The 23,947-nt window shown below is 35.6% G+C and overlaps 1 protein-coding gene across 4 annotated transcripts in view; it reads left to right on the top strand.

Annotated features, from left to right (window-relative positions):
* ABCD3 (ATP binding cassette subfamily D member 3) overlaps window positions 1–23,947 on the top strand; it is a gene marked incomplete at its 5' end in the record, with an annotated part of 81,961 nt that overhangs the window by 28,145 nt on the left and 29,869 nt on the right. For 2 of the 4 annotated variants that reach the window (XM_079724943.1, XM_079724942.1), the window contains 8 exons: window positions 2,187–2,285; window positions 6,160–6,248; window positions 13,807–13,876; window positions 15,271–15,368; window positions 15,726–15,849; window positions 18,028–18,084; window positions 20,039–20,181; window positions 22,873–22,942. In XM_079724943.1, coding sequence (XP_079581069.1) covers window positions 2,187–2,285; window positions 6,160–6,248; window positions 13,807–13,876; window positions 15,271–15,368; window positions 15,726–15,849; window positions 18,028–18,084; window positions 20,039–20,181; window positions 22,873–22,942 — 750 coding nt within the window. The remainder of the gene's footprint in view (window positions 1–2,186; window positions 2,286–6,159; window positions 6,249–13,806; window positions 13,877–15,270; window positions 15,369–15,725; window positions 15,850–18,027; window positions 18,085–20,038; window positions 20,182–22,872; window positions 22,943–23,947) is intronic. The other 2 variants (XM_079724945.1, XM_079724944.1) reach the window with 2 other exon arrangements.

Raw genomic sequence — 23,947 nt, forward strand, 5'->3', positions numbered from 1 at the left:
TGGATTCAAATGTAATGAAAATAATAAGGTCAGCTTTCAGACAGCTTAAGAAATAGGAGCAGTGACAACAGGGACAGAAGAAAAAGAGGAGGAGGAATTAATACCAGGTAAACTGCTAATTGTATACGACGTGCTTCATTGTTACTTTCTTATAACTTTTTTTTAAACCTACCTCATTGTTGGCCCTAGATCATTTCTTGAGAACAGCTGGAAATAGTTATCCTCAGTTTAAGTCAGAAGGTGGACGTTTCACCTTGGAATTATTCTGTCTAAGGCTCAAGCTAGGGATGGAGAAGGTACTGACTACAGGTGGGATGAAGTGAGGTAGGGAGGCAGTGACAGGAGGGAAAGGAGAGTAGAGGTCTAACTTTCTTTAAAGGTAGTTGATGTACATTGCTTTCTCTTTATTCTTTTCTTCCTTTCTCCGTTTGGGGAGGTGAAAGGGGAGATTTAGGTTGAAGTTGTAAGGTTTAGCTTGAGGAGAATAGGCTAGCTAGAGTAAATAGACTGTGAGTAGGGCGTTTTGTGTCTTGTTCACTGGTGTGTCCCCATGGTTTAGAACAGTGCCTTGGGCCAAGTAAATATTGAATGAATGAATACATACATGTGTGCATGAAGTAGACTAGGCCTGTGACTCAGGGGGATGGGGTTTAAAATCTTTGTACGGTTTGAAAGACCTGAACTCTGTTCCAGCCGTTACACAGTAGGTTGGTTCTTATCCAGTTCTTTCTGTCCTAGTCTTTCTGATCTAACTCTACACACCCAGTGCCTTCATCTCTTGTCTACAATTCTGTACGATATGCAGTGTCTATTTATTAGGATTACATATATAAAGCCCTTAGCACAGTGAGTGACATATGGATGGTAGCTTATTATTCTAATTCAATACACAAACAACTCATTTAAGGTTTATCAAGTTAGATATTAATTTAATTAAAACATATTTACAGCAAAGTTTGTCTAACTAATAGAATTTACTATACCATGGGTATTTGTTTATCAAGAGCACAGTAGTTAATACATAAGTGAGCTGTGATTATAGGAGTTGGGGAAAGGAGCTCAACTGGGGATGGAGTCCTTCTGGAGAGTCTTGCCTATTAAGTTTCTTCTGCCTGTTCTTCCAGACAGCCCAAGGGTAATGAAGTAAATAACATCCACTATACCCAGTTTGTGTCACTCTTTCCTTATCCTTGCAAATGGTTTTATAGCTCTATTTCCTTGGACCAGTGAAAATGAAGAAATATCTGAGGGTAATAAAATGATTTACTGCTCTTAATTATTGTCAGTGGTTTCCCTCTACACTAACAGTAAACTCTAAATCCTTCTATGGCTTCAGGGCTCTGTTTTTTTATAGGTCCTGCCCATCTCTTCAGCTTCCCTCCTTTTGTCCCCTCTGCTCTAGCAGCACTGTCATCTTGCTCTTCAGTGTGCATACCCATTTTATTCCTGAACTGGGTTTTGTGCTTGGTGTTCCCTGTGCTTTACTACCCTCCCCCAAAGAGACCTTTCTTCTCATACTTTCTGGATCATTCTTTTTCTCTTGACCCTGCCTAGTCTATCTGTAACAGTTTATTTATTGGTTTATTTTTATCTGGATTTCTCCTGCTAGAATGTAAACTGTATAAGTGAGGGAACCTTGTCTGTCTTTGAATTTGTAAGGAAGAGTGCATATTAGAAATGTTAAATGATAAATCTAGGAATCCAAAAGTTTCCTGTAATAGATAGCAGGAAAACTCCTGTTCAGGATTTTTTAAAAATTCTGTTGTTAATAAGGAAGTGGATGATGAACAAACAGTAATGATATGGATAATGGCCATTTCTTAGCTGTCCTCTGACCTCATCTTCTACTTTCTCTTGCTTACAGCTCCAGCCAGATTGGCCATTTTGTTATTAAACGATCTTTTACCTTGGTATTTGGCATTTGCTGTTTTTTCTGTTTGCAGTGTTCTTTTTCCAGATATTTCTGCAACTTCACTTCTGAAAGAATTTCTCACTTCCTTATTCAGTTTTTGGTAACAACTTAGTTTCTTGAAAGCATGTTTGAATATGAAGAGCAGTACAAGACTATGTTCTTCAAATGCAGTATCCATCTTAGTAGTTGTTTATGTTGCCTTAGATGAAGCATGGTTCTTTAATCTTATTTGTTATAACTATTTTAAAAGCTTTCTTTCTTTTTTTTAATGTAGAAAGAGGGGAAAAAAGAACGAGCTGTGGTGGACAAGGTGTTTTTTTCAAGGCTCACACGAATTCTGAAAATCATGGTCCCTAGAACATTTTGTAAAGAGGTAAGTCTTATGAAACGATAATGTTAAGTGTTCAACTTTAAAGCTTATGTGAGATCAGAACAATAGAATTATAAAGCCTTTGTTCTACTGCAGGTCAAGTGTCTCCTCGGTAGGTAATGAAGACTAAATTTTTGTCTGAGTCATTGCCTGTCATGCAAGTACCCTTGTTGTTCAGCGCCAGTTTTTAAATGATTTTCTCTTGTTTATGAAATATTATTTTATTATATTTTATGTGAAATACTAGAGTACTTCAGTACAGCCAGCCTAAATGGTGTTGCTTTATTATAATATAATGAAAACGAGATTAAATTTAGAAAGACCTTTTTATTACATTAAGATGTTAACAAGTAGCATTGATATGGCATATGTTTGAGAGTTGCTTCATATTTGATTAAATATGTTTTTAAGATACCTGAATTCTTCAAGTATTTTCAGGAAGTGAACTGGTTGTAAGAATAAAGTTTTATTATTCTTTCATTTGCTCTTTTGTCAAGATTATCTTTGTCATGATTTTTTAAGTATTTTAATGATTAAAAAATAAAATAATGCTGTGTTCTCCATCTTTAATTACCTTAGTATTCTCCTTTTGTACAACTAGAAATATTATCACTGTTGACTCTTTCTCCTCCCCATACCTACCTCTCATCCTTTCAGTCACTGTTATCTGCTAATTTTTCTTTCTAAATATTCTTACCTAGATATTACAGTGTTCTTAATTAGTCTCATTTCAAAGAATCTCTCCTTTTTAAATCTTTTCTGCCAAGTTTGTCTTCTTCAAACATAATTGTTTCCCACCGTTCAAATTTTAAAAAGCATTAGGCTTGTAATCTGTTGATAGCAGGAAAAGGATAAGATGTTCCAAAAGCACTATAATTCTCAAAGGAAAGGCACATTCCTCCATCACACTGGACTTGCTCTCCTTCCCCCTCACTTCAGCGTCATGTCTTGTTGACTCTGCCCTTAAAAGAGACTCTAAAAAATAATTTAATAACATTTGGTTTTTTTCTAATTAGATAGAGATCCTACGTGTTTCTTGAAGAAACATTGGAAAATGCACTTTTTAAATCTGCTTCGTCCCTTATATTTTAAATGTTTTTTCCAAGCATCCTTGAGTTTCTCTTCGATTAGTCCCTTACTTTCCATTTTTACTGTTCTCACTTGCTTGGATTATTATAATCTCTTCTCCTTTTCCAACTAGTCTTCTTTCTAAAACCTGAATAAGAACACTTGGCTTCTTTTCTCCTATGGGGTAAATCACAACGTGACTTTGCCCTTCCTTTGCATACCATCTACTTGGAAGGTTCTTTGCTGTTTTGTAGCCAGGCCTTGTGCCCTCGTACTTTCATGACACCATTGTTTGTGACAACACCCCCAACAAAAACAAATATGTTTAAAAAACAGCTTAATGCTCTTTATCTTCTTTGTGAAGGCGTCCCGTGACTCTCTGGATATAATTAATTGTTTTCTCATTCTACAATTTACCTGACTTTGAAGAATCTTTATTTAAAATACAAGCTCTTCTCTGGAAAGATTTTTGTATTACCCACCCCCCCCCCATCAGTTAACAGCTTAATGGTCATTTAACCTTTTAGCAGAGGTTTGCTGAATATGAAATGAATGTGAGACATTGAATAGATCTCTGGGAGTTAGTAAGAAGGTAGATGGGCCTAACTTGGCCAACCTCCCAGTTCTGTCAAGGTATATCCATGCCACAGAGCCACTTTATGAACCATCTTTGAGGGATATAAAAATCCGGGCTTAACCCCAGTTCAAGAAAGTGAAATAAACTCCAGTAGAAATCACAGATAACTGGAGGTAGAGATAGATTAATTTAATCAATTTATGAAATAAAAATACTGCATATGGGGCTTCCCTGGTGGCGCAGTGGTTGAGAGTCTGCCTGCCGATGCAGGGGACACGGGTTCGTGCCCCGGTCCGGGAAGATCCCACATGCCGCGGAGCGGCTGGGCCCGTGAGCCATGGCCTCTGAGCCTGCGCGTCCGGAGCCTGCGCGTCCGGAGCCTGTGCTCCGCAGCGGGAGAGGCCACAACAGTGAGAGGCCCATGTATCGCCGCAAAAAAAAATAAAAATAAAAAATAAAATACTGCATATGAACATATGGAAGTTCATCTGTATCATAAGGTGAGGGACTGCCTAAATCAAGCCTATCTTTAGTTTCTGACATATTCTACGAACCCAGTAATGGAATTATGGTGATTCTGAGGACAGCCTTTGCATAAAAAGGCATTTCAGGACTGTCAGTAATCAAAGTTCGGCAGATTTTGCTAAATGAGGCAATAAACTTGATACTTATTTAAAGAAAAAATTAAGCAAAGTATATAAAATAAAGGAAAAAATAAACTATCTTTGTCTAATGTTACCTTTATTCCTCAAATGATTAATTTAGGATTGAGGCTGTACTTAAGGTCTGAATTAAAAGTTAACATTACCGTTAAAGTGTCATCTACAGATAGGATTTATTAAAATCAGTAGGTTCTTCTGTTGTCAGTTTAATACCTAACTTCGAGATGGTGGGACAGGGTAGGAAGATGGTATCTTCCTTGCTGGACAACTCTGGCAAACGTTGGGGGAGCAGCTGTCACAACTCAGTCGTGTAGACTTTCTTTGACATTGTCCTCTTTCTTATGGATTCATTTATTACTTCCGTGTTTATGACTCCCTGCCTTGTCTTTCACTTAAGGGCTGTATTTTCAGTACCTTCACCTTTTTTAAAAAACAAGATTTGTTTTGCAAAAATTACAGAAGTCATAGATGCATTTGCCCCTCAATTCCATAACTTTGAAATCAAACACCTTATCCAACAAACATTCCCCCTGCCACACACCCTCTTCTCTGACTTTAGCTTCTATGCTGCTGTCATATTTTTCCCATTTAGAAAGTTTAAGGTCACCTTTGAATGGGTGTGTGTTGCAATTGGAGGCTGGAGGGTAGATTTTCATCCCACACAAAGACAATTGACTCCTATCCAGCCACTCAGCCTCTCATCTCTCCCCCACGATGATCCATCTTGCCCAGCATTGCTTAAGTAATGCTCTGTAAACAACACTTTTTAATATTTCGTTCTACCTAAAAGCTTGCAGTAGTTTTATAAGCTCTGCTGGATATGCAATACCATAATTCATATGGTTTTAACCTATTTTTATTTTCTGTTAAATCTTTTTTTTTTTTACTCATACTCCTCATTTTCTCCTTTGTTTTACTTGGTTTATTTAATGTATTTCTAATGTCATAAGCCTTTTTTGCTACCTCAGACCTTTCGATCCTGCCACGTATCACATGAAGTGATGCAAATATCCTTACCTACACTGGTCTGTTTTCTTACATTTTATGTGTAAATCTTGCCTTAATAAATAAATTGAAAGCCCTGCAAGGGCAGGGACACTATTAAGAGATTTTTCTAACAAACCGAACCAAATTTATTCTACTTAAGCAAAATTTTAGGCTTCAGTATTTGTTCTTAACTGTATATTGGTAGTTGTCATTTTTCTTTATTAGATTTGTATATTAAAAACATAGGACAATCACAATACACTGTGATTTAGGTAGTCTAAGTTATACTGCTGGTTTCTGTCATTGACTAATTATATGAAGGGAAGTCATTTGACCTGCCTGGGATTCACTTTTGAATCTGGATGAAAAATTAGATTAAATGATCTATAAGGCCTTTTCCATTTACATTATATTTTAAACTTCTTTCAAAATTATATTTAAAAATAACCTGTAGGTAAAATGTCAGCCAACTACATTAAAGCTAGAATAAAGCTTTGAATTTAGAAACCAAAAATCTTTACCAAAGTAATGTTTCTTTTAACTTTCTTAAATTCATTTAATTAATTTACCTGGTTTATTTTAGACAGGTTACTTGATACTTATTGCTGTTATGCTGGTGTCTCGAACATACTGTGATGTTTGGATGATTCAGAACGGGACACTCATTGAAAGGTATTTTTCATCTTCCTCCTGTATGTATGAAATACTAATTTGTGTCATATTTAAGTACTATTTTAAGCAAGAAATAGATTCTAAGTTAGGTATAAATACTTAAGTCAAATTATGTCTTTGTTCATTTACTTAGTAGATATTTATTGTCTCCCTTGTGCCACAGGCAGTGATAGGGATGTACCCATGAGTGAACAGGAGAGACCCTGTACCAAGCCCTGCAGAGCTGCCCGTTTATAGAGGGTCAGAGACAAGTAAACAGAAAATTATGGAACTTCCCTGGCGGTCCAGTGGTTAAGACTCCATGCTTCCACTGAAGGGGGCACAGGTCCGATCCCTAGTTGGGGAACTAAGATATCGCATGCCCCCGGGGCACGGCCAAAAAAAAGAAAGAAAGAAAATTAATATGCAGTATAATAAATGCTGTAGTGGGAACTTAAAAAGTCACCAAGCTGGATGTCTGAAATTAATGAGATAATTTGAGGAAAATATCAAAGCATTTCAGGGAATCATGTTGAGAATGTTTATTAAACAGAAAAAAATTCTTAGACATTTTCTTCAGTTTCTGAAGTTAGTGCTTTATATATTTTTTCATTATAGTCTTTGTACATATATTAATCACTGCAATTGATGATTTGGAATTTAAAAACAAAAAAACAGTTGGGATATTAACATTTATCTGTTAATAAAGGATTTATTCCTCATGATACCAATTTGAATGTCAGTAAAAAACTTTTTCTTGGAATTTTGTTTCCTGGCATGCAGTATTTTATCAGAAAATTTCTTAAAGTACTTAATATAACATAACTGTTTGAATGACAGTACTTAAAATTTTTAAATGCTCCCAAATTTTGTAAGTTTTTTTCTGACATCCTTGATTTGTGTGTGGCTTAGAGGATTTGTAGGAGAGGCAGAATGCTTTATGCAGGCGTTTTCTGACTCATCTCTCTAGAAGAACAAAGACTGTTATCTGCGTAGGATTAAAGCCGTGACCATGTGCCTCTGAATATGTGTAAATGGTATAGATGCCAATATTCAATTCAGGTCTCCCTGAATCCTTTGGTCAGTCCCATGCCTTTTTATTTTAATCAAAATAATATATGAAAAGCTTAAAAAGTAAAACATGAATATAGTTTAATATCAAATAGCCTTACAGGACTTAATCACAAAAACATTAGTTCTGTGCCCCATTCCTCCCACCTGTAACTGTCATTCCTGGAGCCAGTTGTCTTCTGTTCTTTTTACTGTTTCATCTCTTATTTTGTCTCTGCATTTCATTGTAACACACTTATGTTACTGCCTCTAGATTTTTCAGTCTTAGAGAATATGTGTGTATTTATTTCTCTTTTGGAAGATGAGAATTACCTCTTTTACACTCCTACCCATGTCTGTGCTCATTCTCTCAATGTTATATCACAGTTTTTTGTTAAATCAGAATTTATTGTTTACATGATTTTGACTTTTGTTTATAGCTGAGCCAAATGCTCTTCTTTGGTAGTTTCTTTTATATACAACTTCTTTTCCTGGCATTTATAAATTGCAGGTTTTTGTGTACATTAATATTTTGCCTACTTCTTACTAATTCAGCTCAAGCTTATTGACAACACTATAAAATCTCACTATTTGGGGGCTTCCCTGGTGGCGCAGTGGTTGAGAGTCTGCCTGCCGATGCAGGGGACACGGGTTCGTACCCCGGACCGGGAAGATCCCACATGCCGCAGAGCGGCTGGGCCCGTAAGCCATGACCACTGAGCCTGCGCGTCCGAGCCTGTGCTCCGCAACGGGAGACGCCACAACAGTGAGAGGCCCGCGTACCGCAAAAAAAAAAAAAAATCTCAGTATTGTAATATGTCAAACACTAGATAACTTACTGATTTTTATCTATTACCACCCCACCCCATACCTCTTGTTAGTTTTCTGTCCTCCGGCTCTCATTAGGATTGATTGTGCTTTAGCTTCACTAAATAGCAGTCATGTTTGAATTTACTTTTATCATGATCTTAGGAATTTTTTTAATCTTTCTTTCCTGCATTAAATAACTCCTATGTTCTGGATCTTTTGTTTTCCTCTTCCTCAGTTTACGTTCTCATTTTGGCAGAGGCAGTTTTTTTCTGAGAAAAGGTTACAAGGGAAGTAAAATTTTGAGACCTTGTGGGTCTGATAAAGTCTTCTACTCTCACACTTGATTGATAATTTAGCTGTATTTATTCATTCTAAATTGGAAATCACTTTTTTTCAGAATTTGGAAAGCATCACCCTGTTGTCTTCTATAGGGCTCTGTGGTTCTCAACCTCGGCTGCAGTATAATTAGAATCATCTGGGGAATTTTGAGACCTACTAATGCCTGGGCCCACCCCTAGAGATTCTGATTCAGTCATTACTTTTTGAAGCATCCCAGGTGATCCTAACCTTGATCCCAGCCAAGGTTAAAAACTACTGATCTAGCTTCCACATTTGGTGTTGAGTCCCATTCCTGTGCTGATTGCCCGCCCTTAGCAGTGGATCTCTTTTACCTGCTTTGGAAGCTTTTATTTCTTTATTGTTGATGTATTGCTGGTGTTATGGGAATTTCACTGAATGTTGGTGTGAATTTTTTTTTATTCCTTGTGTTTGTGCTAGGCATTAGGTGGGCTCTTTTCAATCTAGAAACTCATTCTTCATTCTGAAGAATGAAATTTTCTTGTGTTCTTAAAAAAGTTCGTCCTCTCCAGTTTTTTCTGTACTTTTTCTGGAATCTTAGTTGAGTGTTGGACTTCCTGGACTGATCTTCTGACTATAATTTCTCTGTTTACATCTCTGACATTTTATATTATAGGAGATTTCTTTTAACTTTATCATCCAGTGAATTTGTATTTGTTTTAATTTTATTTTCAGGAGCTATCTTTTTGTATGAATGTTCATTTTTGTAGCAGTCATTCTTTCAAGTCTGTGACTTTCAGTGTCCTTTGTTGTTCTGATCTTTGTCATTCGGTTTAGAGCTTTCCTTAAGCAGTCACTCTTGGCTGTGTATTCATATTTAACTTGCTAGAAGCCAAGTTGTGGGATTGTTGATTGTCTGGTTTCCCTGAAGGGAATTTGTAGGGGGAGTCTGGTCAGTTTTGTGTGTTTGTGCCCCAGTGAGGAATCCTCTAACGAATTCTAAGAAGTTAAGCATGAGTGTAATTGAAGTATTTGTTCATTGCTGCTAGCACATCAGCTTTAGCAGGATCAGTTTTGTTAAGTTCTCTTTCTATGAGCTTTGTGCACAAGTAATTTGAGTCATTTGTATAATTAATATAGAGAAGACATTTATGTCCTTTTACATGATTATAGAATTTTATATTTTTTTCCTTTGATGGCTTTACTTATTATTTAAATGTCATATCTGTTAATAAAAATACAGGCTCCCCAACTGTAGTGTTATTAATTACCTGTGACAAAAATAACAGGTTACATCCACTGTGAATAACATTATATTAGATATCTGTGTACAGTCAGTCACATGATACATATAAAGAACCCTGTACAATCATGGTATAGTATAGAAGATTATTTTTTAAAGTTTTTTCCCTTTTATTCAGATTTTGTGATTTCATGTTTTTGTAACCTAAAAGAATAATATTTAATTTTCTAAACTAGGGATTCCCAACTTTAATTAAATAGGTGCTTATTTTAATTTTCTCAAAGACTGAATGCTCTAGAGAAAATCCATCACTAAGAGTATGTGGTGCATTAATTTAATTGGTAATGATGAATAAGAGGAAAGTTATTATGTAGCATGAGCCAACTTATAATTCTACTAGAGTAATCAACTTGTTGGGTACTCAGCCTTAAAATTCAGTTATGAGATGTAGAAAAAAATAAAAAAACAAAAACTTTAAGAGTTTTTAAGAAACATATGATTTTGACATAATTTAAGCTTGCAGAAAAGCTGCAAGAACAGTACAGGGAGCTTCCTTATACTCTTAACCCAAATTCACGATTCCGAAGCAATCATTTTATTTATTTGTTTGTTTGTTTGTTTATTAGCCGCATTAGGTCTTTGTTGCTGCGCGTGGGCTTTCTCTAATTGCGACGAGCAGGGACTACTGTTTGTTGTGTTGCGCGGGCTTCTCATTGTGGTGGTTTCTCTTGTTGTGGAGCACAGGCTGTAGGTGTGTGGGCTTCAGTAGTTGCAGCAAGTGGGCTCAGTAGTTACAGCACGCAGGCCCTAGAGTGCACGGGCTTCAGTAGTTGTGGTGCGTGGGCTCAATAGTTATAGCTGCAGGCTCTAGAGCACAGGCTCAGTAGTTGTGGCACACGAGCTTAGCTGCTCCGCGGCATGTGGCATCTTCCTGGACCAGGGATCGATCCCGTGTCCCCTGCATTGGCAGGCAGATTCTCAACCACTGCACTACCAGGGAAATCCCTGAAGCAGTCATTTAAAAATTAATTGTTGAGGACTTCCTTGACAGTCCAGTGGTTAAGACTGCGCACTTCCACTGCGGGGGGCATGAGTTCAATCCCTGGTCGGGGAAGATCCCGCATACTGTGCAGTGTGGCCAAAATAAATAAATAAATAAAATTAATTGTTGAGTTTGGGTTTTTTTTGAGCATGAGCCACCTCTTCTCCTTGCTTGGCCCTGCAATAAAGCTTTCTCTGCTCCTCCCTCAAAAAAACAAAAACAAAAGTTAATTGTTTACTTTCTCCTGAGTAAAGATTTTTGAGCTTCTGCTATGCATGAGATCTTTTGATATTTGGTCAAATTAAAAGTTTTAAAATATTGTGAATTCATAATATAGAACAGTTTTATTTGAAAAATTAACACATTTCTCTAACTTGCTACTAAAGCTACATTGTAAACTTTGTCTTTTCCATTTTGCCTATTGCAAAGTATGTTTAGATTTATGTTCTTCTGCTAAAATAGAGTCACAAAGAGACTTGTTATGGTCCTTAATGTACTTAATTTTAATATCCTTTACATCTTTTAGGCTTACTTGTTAGCAGTGACTAATGACTTCGGAATGGGGCATATTTTAATAGGGCAGACCCCTTCTTTAAGGTAGAAACTGGCAATTCTGTGATATGGAAGGTAATATTTCATATCTTGTTGCTGCTGCTGGGGAGGAAGAAATTCCCCTCTGCCCTTCTAGGTTATTCTGGCTGGTCTAAGAATTAAATGGGCGTGAGACAGATTAACAGGAGAAAATCAAACAAAAGTATAATAACATGTACATGGGAGAGACCCAGGAGAACTTAGTAACTCGCCAGAATAGCTGAAGCCCTCATCTTGAATACCATCTTCAGCTAATGACAGAGAGGATGTTGGGGGTAGGGGTTTGGGACTTCACAGGGGAGGAAGGCAATTCACATGAAGATGGAAAAGCAAATGTTTGGTAAACAAATGTTTGCTGGGCCATGTGGAGACTCTGGGACACAGCATGGACTCTGATCTCTAGGTCCTGCCTACTTTCCCCGCACACACCTAGCCCATATGCGTTGCAGATATCTCTGGTCATAGCTCTGTTCTGGGAGCAGGCCATTTTATCTAAATTCTTTAGGCAGCTAAGGGGGAGGCAAAAAGAAAGACTTCCTGAGGCTTCTGTTTCTTAAAAATAATCAGCCTAAAATAATCCTTATGCCAAAGAAACACATTTTGGTGTGGCAGAGTTTGTTCCCCTATACTGCCGTATGTAATCATAAATATATATTTTATTTTTAACCACTTGGCTATAAGTAGCATTTCAAAATTACCAAACTATCTTAAGATTCCTGTATGTTTTAGAAGTAACTATGATTGGGACTGCTCTAAAATTACTTTATTGATGATTATTTTTCTTTTGCAGCGGACTAATAAGCAGAAATAAAGCTTTATTCAAGAAACCATTTTTTAAATTTGTAGCTGCTACTCCAGTGGTAAACCATTGTTGAATGATGGCATGTGCTTTACCAAAGTTTGATAATCTTGTGTGTTTCACAGCTTGGGCAGCACTAAAGCACTTTGGTTTTATGTAAAGTTTGGTTCAAATAATTTTAATTTAAACCTCTAAACTTTTGTACTTAATTACTTTTCGTCTCTAATATTCTTATTGCTGTAAACAGCATTTTTGTGTGGCTCTATTTTAACTTTTTTCTAGTTCAGCTTTAAAAAAAATTTTTTTTTACACTTTTTAGCAGCTGTGTCAAAATTGGACTATTAATTTTTCTATCGGTCTAGAGTAACATTTCCCAAAGTATGTTCTTTGGAATCTTAGCTATGATGGAGCAAATGCTAGTGCTACAAAGCCCTCTCAGAGAGTTTTACAATGCATATTATACATTAGAGCTTTGAGAGGGCCTTTGGTAAAGACATTTGTTAGCGTTAACTCAGGTTTTTGCAAATTTATTTGACCATGGAACTTTTTTGCTCTAAAAGATCAGTTCATATTACTTGGCATTATTCATCTACTCCCTCATAATAAGAAATTATTTATCAGTATGTATACCAGTCATTTTTTTTGTGTAGAGCTAGGTTTGAATCATTTAGCGCATTGTTTTTCAAAATATGGTTAATTTACTTCTGGGAATATTAACATTATCTTTGCACTAGACCACAGACATTTGGTAGTCAGAGATCCTTTACTTATAATGATATAATGGCTTTCTAGCTTTTTAAAAAAGTAGTGGAACCCTTTAAATAAGTTCTTAGTGGATATTTTTAAAACAGATAAATATTTAAAATAGATTAAAAATAGATAAAAGATCTGGTTTCATTGAAATCCCGCTGCCATCTTTTTTGGTAAAATTTTCTTAGGACCACAGTCAATCTCATTCTTAGCTGTTTTAGCTTTACAATAGCAGAACTGAGTAGTTGCAACAGAGACCTTATGGCCCACAAAGCTTAAAATGGTTGCTCTTGGCCCTTTATAGTAAGAATTTGCTCATCTGTCATTAGTCTGTCTCCTTGCCATTAGTTCATACAAATGACAGGATGTTAAACTATTTAAAAGAAAACAAAGAAATAGTACTTTGTTTTATCCACAGTAATCCATTCCTGGGTGTATAAAGTTGTTAATTGTTTCATCATATAAAACCCCTTTTGTGACTGCTTAAGTATAAGCCTGCTGGGGGTTTTTTTGTGTGTTTTTTTTTGCGGTACGCGGACCTCTCACTGTTGCGGCCTCTCCCGTTGCGGAGCACAGGCTCCGGACGTGCAGGCCCAGCGGCCATGGCTCATGGGCCCAGCCGCTCCGCGGCATGTGGGATCTTCCCGGACCAGGGCACGAACCCGTGTCCTCAGCATCGGCAGGCGGACTCTCAACCACTGCGCCACCAGGGAAGCCCAAGCCTGCTGTTTAATTACCATTTTTACGAAGGAAAGAACTAGCTATCATTCTTATTTAATTTTGCCGTTTGTAGAGTGATTTCCAAGCAAGCTGTTTAAAATGACAGAATTTCAAAAGTTAATGTTTTTGTAAGAAAATGCTTTTAGCATCTTTTTTCTTACTGATTCATTTGATTCAATGAAAATTTCCAAAAATAGTTTTAGAGATTTAGAGAGGTTTTTTTAGTGTTAAATATTGCTTCTTTTGCAACTAATGCATTGCATGTGGTGGTTTGCAGTGGTATCATTGGTCGTAGCAGAAAAGATTTCAAGAAATACTTATTCAACTTCATCGCTGCCATGCCTCTCGTAAGTGTTAATTCTTTAAAGATTTTTACATAGGGAAAAAATTGCATCTTACTGAAATCTTTTAGGATTTTTACTTATTAAGTTCTTTGAAGATTTATATACTAAGTTTTTTCAAGTTTAGTTTTGTAACTTAATAGTGGAGTTTTTCAGTGCGCAAACCTTTACACTAGATAAAAAAATTTAAAGGAATTATGTTTGGATCAGTTTCTTTGTGTACATATGTAGATGTATACAAGTGTAGATGATTTTTTCTTTGACCATTAGGCCAGGGTTTCTCAAATATTTAGTAACATGCCACTAGATGGAAATAGTACCCCTCCCAGTTGTGACAACAAAAAAAATGTCTTCAGTGTCTCCAAACATTGCCAAGTGGCCTGTGGGGGGCTAAGGTGAGGTTGTGGGTCAGTGAGCTGAGGGCAGAAATCCTGGGTGAGAATCATTGCTGTAGGCCATAAACTGTTACAGTAACTCGAACCACTAATGTAATGTAATGTAATTTAATTGGAATTTATTGTCCGAATTTACTAAAAATAAATGTTAAGTGGTCCAAATCATAAGTAATTTTCTTAGCTTGAGTCTTATCTTTATTCTATTTTATCGGCACGATAAGAATTTTATTATTGTATGTGTGGGAGTAAAAGGGAGGAGCTTGATTATACAACTTAATTAATTAGAACATAGGTCAGATTTAATAAAGCTTGAGGATAGACATACATGGAAGACCTTTTAAAATAGAAAATTGAGAAAAGCAGCGTTGATATCAATCAAAGATGGAGATTCAGCAGAAGACCAGTGTTTTCTTGAGAAAATTTTTTTATAAATGTGACCTCAGAACTATGGAAGAATTACTTTTAATATAATGGTGGAAAAGAGTAGTAAAGTTGACTCCAGAAATAATCTAGAAGATGGCATTAGTTGGTATAAAACTTGTAGTAATTTTTTTAGCAAATGCAAATACAGTGGGTATAGAGTTCCATTGTCTAGGGTTGTAGTGCTGGTAGCAGGAAAAAGAAGATATACTAAGCATAAATGTCAGTACTCCTAAAGTAAGTTCTTTACACTGGATAGAAAGGTGACAGATTTGCTCTCTGGCTTGTTTATATCTCCTCCCCCCCAAAAAAGAGGTAACAAGGTGCTTCTCATAATTAATAATATTAATATGTTCTAATATTAATTTCCAAGTAAAGGGTAATATAGCTAATTGCATTTGATTTAGCATGTTCTCTTTGTGTCTTTGGAAATGTTAAGTAAAACAGAACTGAATTATATCAATTTGTATTATCAGTTATAAAAAATTTATAGGATTTGGAGACAAAATCAATGATAGGGAAATAAATTATAATTTAGTAAGTAGAAATGAAGTAAAACCAATAATATGTGTTTATTTGTTTTAGATTTCTCTGGTTAATAACTTCTTGAAGTTTGGGTTAAATGAGCTCAAACTGTGCTTCCGAGTAAGACTAACTAAGTACCTCTATGAGGAGTATCTCCAGTAAGTGATAACCTACTTTTATATTAAAAATACGTAAACAATAATACTTATGATATTGAGATGTAGAAGTTTTTCTTTTTTATTTGATATGTATTTCAAGAGGATTGCTCTTAGACCTAGAAGCATATAGGGAAAGACATCAGCTATTTGGAATCTAATCCTAGCTCTTCCATTAATTGGCCAGTGATCCTTCTCCAGACTTGCATCTGCATCTCTAAAATAAATTAGGACAATCTTTAGGGCCTCTTCCAGCTCCAGATTTTTCTGTTTCTATGAATTTGCACTACATAGTATAATGTGAATTTTTTTGTTTTTAAAATCATTTGTTTTAAAGTCTTCTTCTTATTGTTATTTTAGAACTTTCACATATTATAAAATGGGAAATCTGGACAACAGAATAGCCAATCCAGACCAGCTGCTTACACAAGATGTAGAAAAGTTTTGTAACAGTGTAGTTGATCTGTATTCAAATCTTAGTAAGGTAAGTTTTTCTATTTTTATTGTTGTTACTTTGCTTATTTTTGAATCTAAGCAAATTTATATGGAATTGATTTGATGCACATAACAGTAGCATGTAAGTATTTAATGCTTTTATAAGAAAATTATAGAGTTGTTATAATAGTTTTAACTACAGTTACTTAATTTTTTATATTATTGGTGTGAGGTGCTTTGGCCAAGAACTGAGAATTTAGTGTCTTATAAAGGTTTTATAAGAACTTTGCAGGCTGATTTCAGTAAAACGACAGAAACTTGGATTTTTATCTCTTGACCTGTGTACTTCTGGCAGTTGTTAGAAATTCATGATCAATTTATTTTTAATTCCACATTCATAACCCTAGGCTAGGACATATTCCTGCCCAATTCTCTGCTTCAGTATCTCTAATAGATCATTTAAGTAATAGTCAAAAAATTTTCACAAGATATTAGTACATTTCAGTTTTTTCTAATTACTGTTTTTTCCCCCTTTCCAGAATATTGCCAAAGCTTTTGACTCTGACCTTAACTAGTTTTCTTCCTGCTGATTATGTCAGCTCTTAACTTCCTCTTCTTATCTCACCACCCTTACAGTTTTTGCTGTGGTCTTCTCATTAAGCCGTCTTCTTTGCCGTTACCTCCTGCATTGGCTAGCACATGTAGAGGGCATCTATAAGACTGTCTGCCCAGCATTTCCCCCGCCACTCTTCATCTTAGATGCCCCATTTCCCATCCAGTCCACATGACTGCTCTTGGTTTGTGGTCGGAGCTTGTCTCAAACTGGACCATTTGTAGTATCTTGCCTCTGACCACAATTGATCCAAATACCCAGTTTTGAGACAAAACACTATATACTACAAGGGGCTGGGTCACATTGTAAGAATAGGAATGCTCCCATTTCAACCATGTGGATGGAAGGAGGATAGGCAGTTCTAAGAAAAGCGATGTGTATCCATAAGAACTTCACCCCTCTTGATAGGCCCACTGCTAGGACACCTTTTCACTTCATGCCAAACTTTGTTCTTTATTTAGCTCTCTTTAAGTCTTTACTGATCCAGACTCTAGAAACTCAGACAGCTGCAAGTTGTTCAGTAATTCAGCTGCTTTTTTCCCTCCGCCCATCACCACATTTTAGTTTGTTCTCTGTGTGTGTGTAGGGAGGAGGTGCTGTATATAATATTTTTCATGTAATTCTGTAGACATTGTTGTGTATTCTTTATTACATCTTGGCACTTGAGTAAGTCCATAGCTCAGGACTTGTCACAGCTGCAGTAAAGAAAAATATTATCAAATTAATTGACAGTATATTTAGCTTATAAAATATCTGATTGTTTGAACTCTGACTTAAATTGAGTCATTATTTTTGTCAGTAACTTAAGCATACTTGAATTTTATATATCTAAGTATATGTCTAAATATATCTAACTTCTTGATAACTCATAAGACAAGAAAGAAAAGGTTCATCTTAGTACAAGCCAATTAATAAACCAAGCCACCTATCCTAATATAGTCAGAAAGGAGTGGCTATGGACTTAAAGTAAATGAACACAGTTTGGGTTTCTTGAAAAACAGTTCAAAATATGTACAACTTCTGGTATGTTAGTTGAGTTGTCTCTGTGTGAGGAGCAGTACATTAATGTATTATTTTAGTTCTAGGAGCTTGAGTTTTAGGTCAGAAAGTTAGATTCATAAGCTCACTCACCATATTTCAACATATAGATGTTGTGATAGAATCAGACAATGTTAAGAGCAGAAAGAGTCTCTCATTTTTCAGGTGAAGATATATAGAAACCAGAAAAGCTGTTAGTAGATTTGGGGTTAAAACTCAGGTCATTTTATTTAGTGTCTTTATACTACATTGAGAAATTGCTAAGTAAGTAATGGCTAATTATCACAGTAGAGCTACCTTAGTTGATGGAAAGTGGTAAATACTTTTCCCAGTTGATGTTCAGTAGACATTGGTCAGGCTGTCTCCATTTTGAGTTTCTTGAGAGTAAGAACTGTGTCTTTTATGTATTCATTGAGCTGCATACTGTTCCAGTACATTATACCTAGTGGGAACTCTGCATGTTGACAATTATGTGTTAAATGTTGAATAGCATTTTGTATTTAACATGTTTATTGGCTATCAGTCTAGGCAATCTAGTTCTTTTTAATTCTGAACCTTCTGATGTTTATTTTACAGCCATTTTTAGACATAGTTTTGTATATCTTCAAGTTAACAAGTGCAATAGGAGCTCAGGTAAGTTTACTTTTATTCTGTCTTTTAAATGGCTACAGAACTGGGCTGTGAATAGCTGGATGGTTTGTAAGAATTTTTATGTATCTCAAAGAATGTATTTTTTACAAGTGTAGCTAATAAAGTCTGTTTATAAAATAATACCATACTAGAGATTTTTAAAGTTTTCTAATTTAGCTTTTTAATTTTGCTTAAGCCAGACACTGGAAAATTTTTGTGGCTTTAACAACCAGAATTGCTTAAACATTGAACATACATGTATTTATTGTTGCAAAGTAATGTCTAAAAAGAAATTTGGAGACAGCTATTTTACTATGAAATTTGAATGTTTAAATACTTTTAGAGTGGCCATAACAGTTTCAAGAATATTTTATAATAATATAAATGGTTGACTATCCCATGAGCCTTATTAGGTGTCTCTCTGACATTTGTGTTAGTAAGAATGACCTTTATATTCTGAGTATTCTCGTTGAAGTCTAACTTTAGTCATTTAATATGTAGTATTATTGTTATATATTTATAACAATCATATGATAGTGTGGTTGTTTTATGTATATATGTACATGTGTATGTATATACTTTCTGTAGTTGATTAATAAATAATTTATGTAGTGATTTTTGTTCGTTCCAGAACATTGGGGAAAGCAGTTTTTTATTTTAATTTTCTTGTCTATCTTCCTAACCTTTTGATATCCCCTAAGCCAGGTTTAATCATTCTTAAAACTTGTTTTTACTGTAAACAAGTGAATAGGCTTAATGCCTCTTATCAGTATATTGTAATATTTTGATGGTACTTATTACATGTTTATAATACTTAAGTATTATATTTATATTTAAATATATCTCCATGTGTTCTTATTTTCTGATTTTGTATTTCTTAGGTGGAAACTATGTTTTAGTTAACTCTTTTGCCCATACTTCTAGTAATTGTTGAAATGCATTGAATCAATCATATTGAATTTAAAAATAATACACACTATATTCCATACACACTGTCTGAATAAAAAGATGAGTAAGACACAGTTCCTACTGAAGAGGGATTATGATCTGGTGAAAGGGTAGATATTCAAACAATTGTAATGCAGAGTGATAAGTCCAGTAATGGAAGTGTGGAAATGTATTTATTGTCCAGAAGAATTGGAGGTGATATTTGCGCTGCTTTGAGGATGATGAGTAGGCCTCCATTAGACATGTCAGGCTTGCCAGACATAAGAACAACTTCATTGAAAGGCATGTTCAGGAAACAGTTATTTCAGTATGGCAGAACATAGGATATATATATGGGAATGAGGGAAGTACTTTCGATGAGCTTGGAAAGGCAAGCTTGAAGCTTCTCTCTTAGAAGGGTCAATGCGTGATGAGGTACTTTACCACATTAGAAAGTACGGCAGCTAGAAGCAAGACGCAGGAGAAGGGAAAGGCAGATTGAGCTCATTTGGGGGAATTGAGCTTGAGGTTCTACAGAGTAGTAAGCTTCAGATGTACAGTAAGTATTTGGAAATAACATCTTGGATTCTTAAGAGTGATGGGATTAGAGGTATAAATTTGGGAGAAACGAGTGAAAGAGGAAACCTCAGGGCGTATTAACATTCAAAGAGAAGGCAAAAAAGAGGTTTGCGAGTTATTGTGGAATTAAGAGAGTATCAAGAAGAGTTCCATCAGAAGAGTTTTAGGTGCTGTAAAAGAAAGAGTGAGGACTACAGTTAGGAGTTTTTAAGTGAGCAAATTTGGGAGAGCTGGGGAAAGAGTGGTGGGAGGAGGAGGAGATGAGTAGTAAAAACAAAGAAGACCCAGTGTGTAATTTCTCAGAAAAGAAACAATTAAGGGAAAAAAATTAGTCAAAAGAGTAATTTCTCTCAAAGTAACTGGAGTTTATTATAATAAATTGTGAGTGTTGCATTCAGTGAATTTATTATATCCTTGACCTTTGTATATTTTTCTCTCCCAATAATAACAGGGCCCAGCAAGCATGATGGCCTACTTGCTTGTTTCTGGGCTATTCCTAACTCGAATTAGAAGACCCATTGGTAAGATGACAATAACTGAGCAAAAGCTTGAAGGAGAGTATAGATATGTTAATTCTCGGCTCATCACAAACAGGTGTGTACAAATGTATTAAATGTATTTGGCTGTACTAAAAATTCCTTTGTATGGATACTGAAGTCCTGTAAGCTGACTCTAAAAAGTCTAGTAACACTGTTACTGAAATTATGTCTGTGTGTATTTACTTCTTTTGAAAATATACATTATGAAGGATATCAGTTTTATAAAGTAGTAATCCTCTACGTTTCTAACCCTTTTTCTTGTTAAACTGTTTAGTATCCCTGATTTACCTCTTCATGTCTTCTATTGACTAACTTTCTGTTGATTTCACTTTAAGCAAAGTCAAAAAACAATTTCAATTCAAATTTACCTCTTCAAAGAAAATTTTGTCTCAATTTATCCACAAATGTTTTTTGTTTGAGACTATATTTGGAATACTCAGAGTTAATTCAGTCTCACTGCATGTGTCTCTACCTATTTTCCAGACAGTTTAAAAATCCAAAGAAGGAAGAAGTATTGGGCGTTGGAGCCAGCCTGACTAGTTTCAAAATCTACCTTCTCCACTTACCAGTTATATATGACTTTTGGCAAGTTATTTATAGCCTCACTTTCCTTGTTGATGCTAGGTAGATAATATAGGGTTGTCATGAGGATTAAATATGAAATATATATAAAGCTTCCAGCACTGTTTTTAATATGTAGCAAGTGCTCAATAAATTTTCTCGCATATTGATGATCTGTCAACCTTAAGTCATCTTGAGGGTCCTAATATTTATTTACTACCCTGTGTTGGCATTACAAAATTATTTAGGAAATTATTCTTTTAACAGTTCCCTCTTCCTTTATTTCCTTGGATTGCTAAAATAGTACCAATTCTAAATAGGGTTTTTGTGCTGTAGGGAGAGAGAAGAATAGAAGGTTGAGTAGAGCGGTGATCTGCCAAGTGAATGAAAGATGGTATCAGCTAGGATGCTTTCCATTGCAAGAAACAGAAAACCCTGACTCAGGTGGCTCCAACAATAAAGACATTTACTACTTCACATAAAAACTCTTAAAGATAGAGCAGTACCAGGCGCAGCATGATGGGGTGTCTGGGTCTTCTCTTGGCTCTGTCCTCCTCTGTATGTTACCCTTTTCCTCTGGCTAGTTCTTTTTGTGATCACAAGATGGCAAAAGCAGTTTTAGATCTCACCAGCCCTCCTCCCCTGCAAAAAGTCCAGAAACAAAAACAGACCATTTCTGCTGTCTCTTTAAGAGAGCAAGGAAACTTCGCCAGAAGCCTCACAACAGACTTTCTTTCACATCTCATTGGCCAGAATTATCACTAAAGCAATTACAGCAAAGTGATTGGCTTAGACCATTGGGAACTCTTCCCCTGTGGATGGGGTTGAGGCCATTCCTCAACCATTTGGATGCATAGAAAAGGAGAGAGAACTTTAAGAAAATTGGGGTTCTCTTAGGAAGAAGGACATGGAAGAGAATAGATGTTGGATAGGCAGTTGTCAGTATTCTGGAATGTTCTGTTCTTTCAGGTTTTAGGTTTAGGCTAAAACGTTCAGGAGAAGTAGAATTATCACCTCATCTTTCTCCACTGACTTAAATGTGCAGATGAAGTAAAAGGAAGTAAGAAAAGAAATTATAGATATAGAATTGTGTTAAACTGGGATTCTGATACCCTGGGGCCCTGTATTATTGTGTAAAGGAAATTGTGAAAGGCAGGTCAAACACGAAGCAACTTTATGGAAAGTTAATTTTACTTGAATGGGTTGAGGTAGGGGCTACCTTGTTTTTATGATGGAAAAAAATACAGGTACATTTTGGACTAGAATATAAAACTCACATAAATTTTTAAGGGAAAAAAGAGACTTTAAAGAAATATTGTGTGTTTATTAAGAGCTGTTTTAACTGTGCCTTCTAGATGCCTATGTAAATCTTTACTTTCCTCTGCTGTAAGAGGTACTTTGCTGGGAGAGTTTACATTATACTGAATAGAGTGGAAAACTAGACTTTAGTGTCAGATATGAGTTATAATTTCAGCTATTTGACTTGCCAGCTCCATGACTTCTGCAAATTTAGTTAACTATATTTAACCTTTCTTCATCCGTAAAATGACCCTTTTTTCCTAGTTAAGATCCTTGTGGCCCCTGTGTACCCATTCACATCAGCTCAAAGAAAGAGGAGTTGCGAGGCTATGCTGGGGTTCCAAGAATAAGAACAACTGTTCAGCTAGGCCTCCTGGGAACTGGCACTGTGAGGCGGGCAGGACTTAGTTTGCTGTTCTGTCTTTTAAAGGCTGTATGTCATGGCATCACTACCTTATTTTTTTTCTAAATGTTGTTTTCTCCTCTCCCTTCTGGTTAGATCTGAACTCAGTTTGTAGTAATGGCTGCCCTAGTCCTGCCTCCCTATATGTCATGGCAATTTCCTTCTTACTTCTTATTTCTTATTATATTTCTTATTTCTTTATTCACATTTCTGAGAATTAACCCAGCACATCTTTTCCAGCCAGGCTATATGTGGCATATGCAACATATGTCAGTAGTGCAGTCTGTGATCCAGTCAGGTGTGTATTCCTGTGCTCTGATCAGTTGAGCTAGGTACAAATAGTGGCTTGAGATGTACCCAGTAAGCTCATAGTCACAAAATGTCCAGTTATATACAAATATTCAGTCATTAAATATGGTATTTCAGTTATTTTTCAGGATTAGGTAACATTAAAATTAATTGCTAAATTATTTTCTTTAATAGTGAAGAAATTGCCTTTTACAATGGAAATAAAAGAGAAAAGCAGACAATCCACTCAGTCTTCCGAAAACTGGTAAGATAACATGTTGGAGGTTCATGTGTTTATGGAAAAAAAATTGGGGGCCTTTGCCAAGATACATACATATACCTTTAATCTTTAAAATATTTATTTTTTAAATAACTAACTATGAAGAATTTTTATACTGTGTTTTCCTAAAAACTATCAAATCAATGTATTAAGCTGTCCAACTATAAAAATGGGTAGGTTTTATTAACATAATTGTCTGTACTTTTAAAGCGTTACTTAGGAGTCTTATTTAGTGATAAATTTAGTGATTATTACAGAAAGAATTTGTTCCTATAGCATTCATGGAAATACTGTGAGCACAGTTCAGCAAACATTTTCTGTAATGGGCAAGATAATACATGTATAGTTTAGGCTTTTCAGGCCATATGGTCTCTGCTGCAACTGTTCAACTCTGCCACTCAAGAGTAACCATATTCTATATGTAAATGAATGGATGTGGCTATGTTCTAATAAAACTTGATTTACAAAAATAAGTGACAGGCTGGATTTGAACTGTGGGCCATAGTTTGCTGACCCTTGATTTAGAATATAAATGTTGTTTCTTATGAAAACTATACCTTGGTTTTTATTTACTTGCCACTTGGAAAATTTGAATTTAATTAATTTTATTGATTATTCATTCAAAAGATATGGAGCACCATCTAGGTGTCTGTGCTTGTCCAGGTGATTAGTGTGGTAACAGTGGTGTGTGTGATGGGCTACATCCTCCCTTTAAGGAGCTTACATTTTAGTGGAAGTCTTTGAAATTAAATACATATTTGAGGTGATTTTTAAAGGTTAAAGAAGTTATTTTAAATTATTTCAGAAATTGAATTTTTGCCTTTTTTATATTTAACATGACTGAACTTTGATAGTATTCACTGATAAAATGCATTTAAGGTAATGTTCTAGGGGACTGCTGTTAACTAGTTCGCTCTTCACATGGCTTGCCCATGCTTATCCTTTACATTTCAGCCCAAAAGTTAACACCTTTTTGAGGCCTTGTCTTCT

Source organism: Hyperoodon ampullatus, assembly GCF_949752795.1.
Source record: "Hyperoodon ampullatus genome assembly, chromosome: 2".
Classification (NCBI taxonomy): Eukaryota; Metazoa; Chordata; class Mammalia; order Artiodactyla; family Ziphiidae; genus Hyperoodon; species Hyperoodon ampullatus.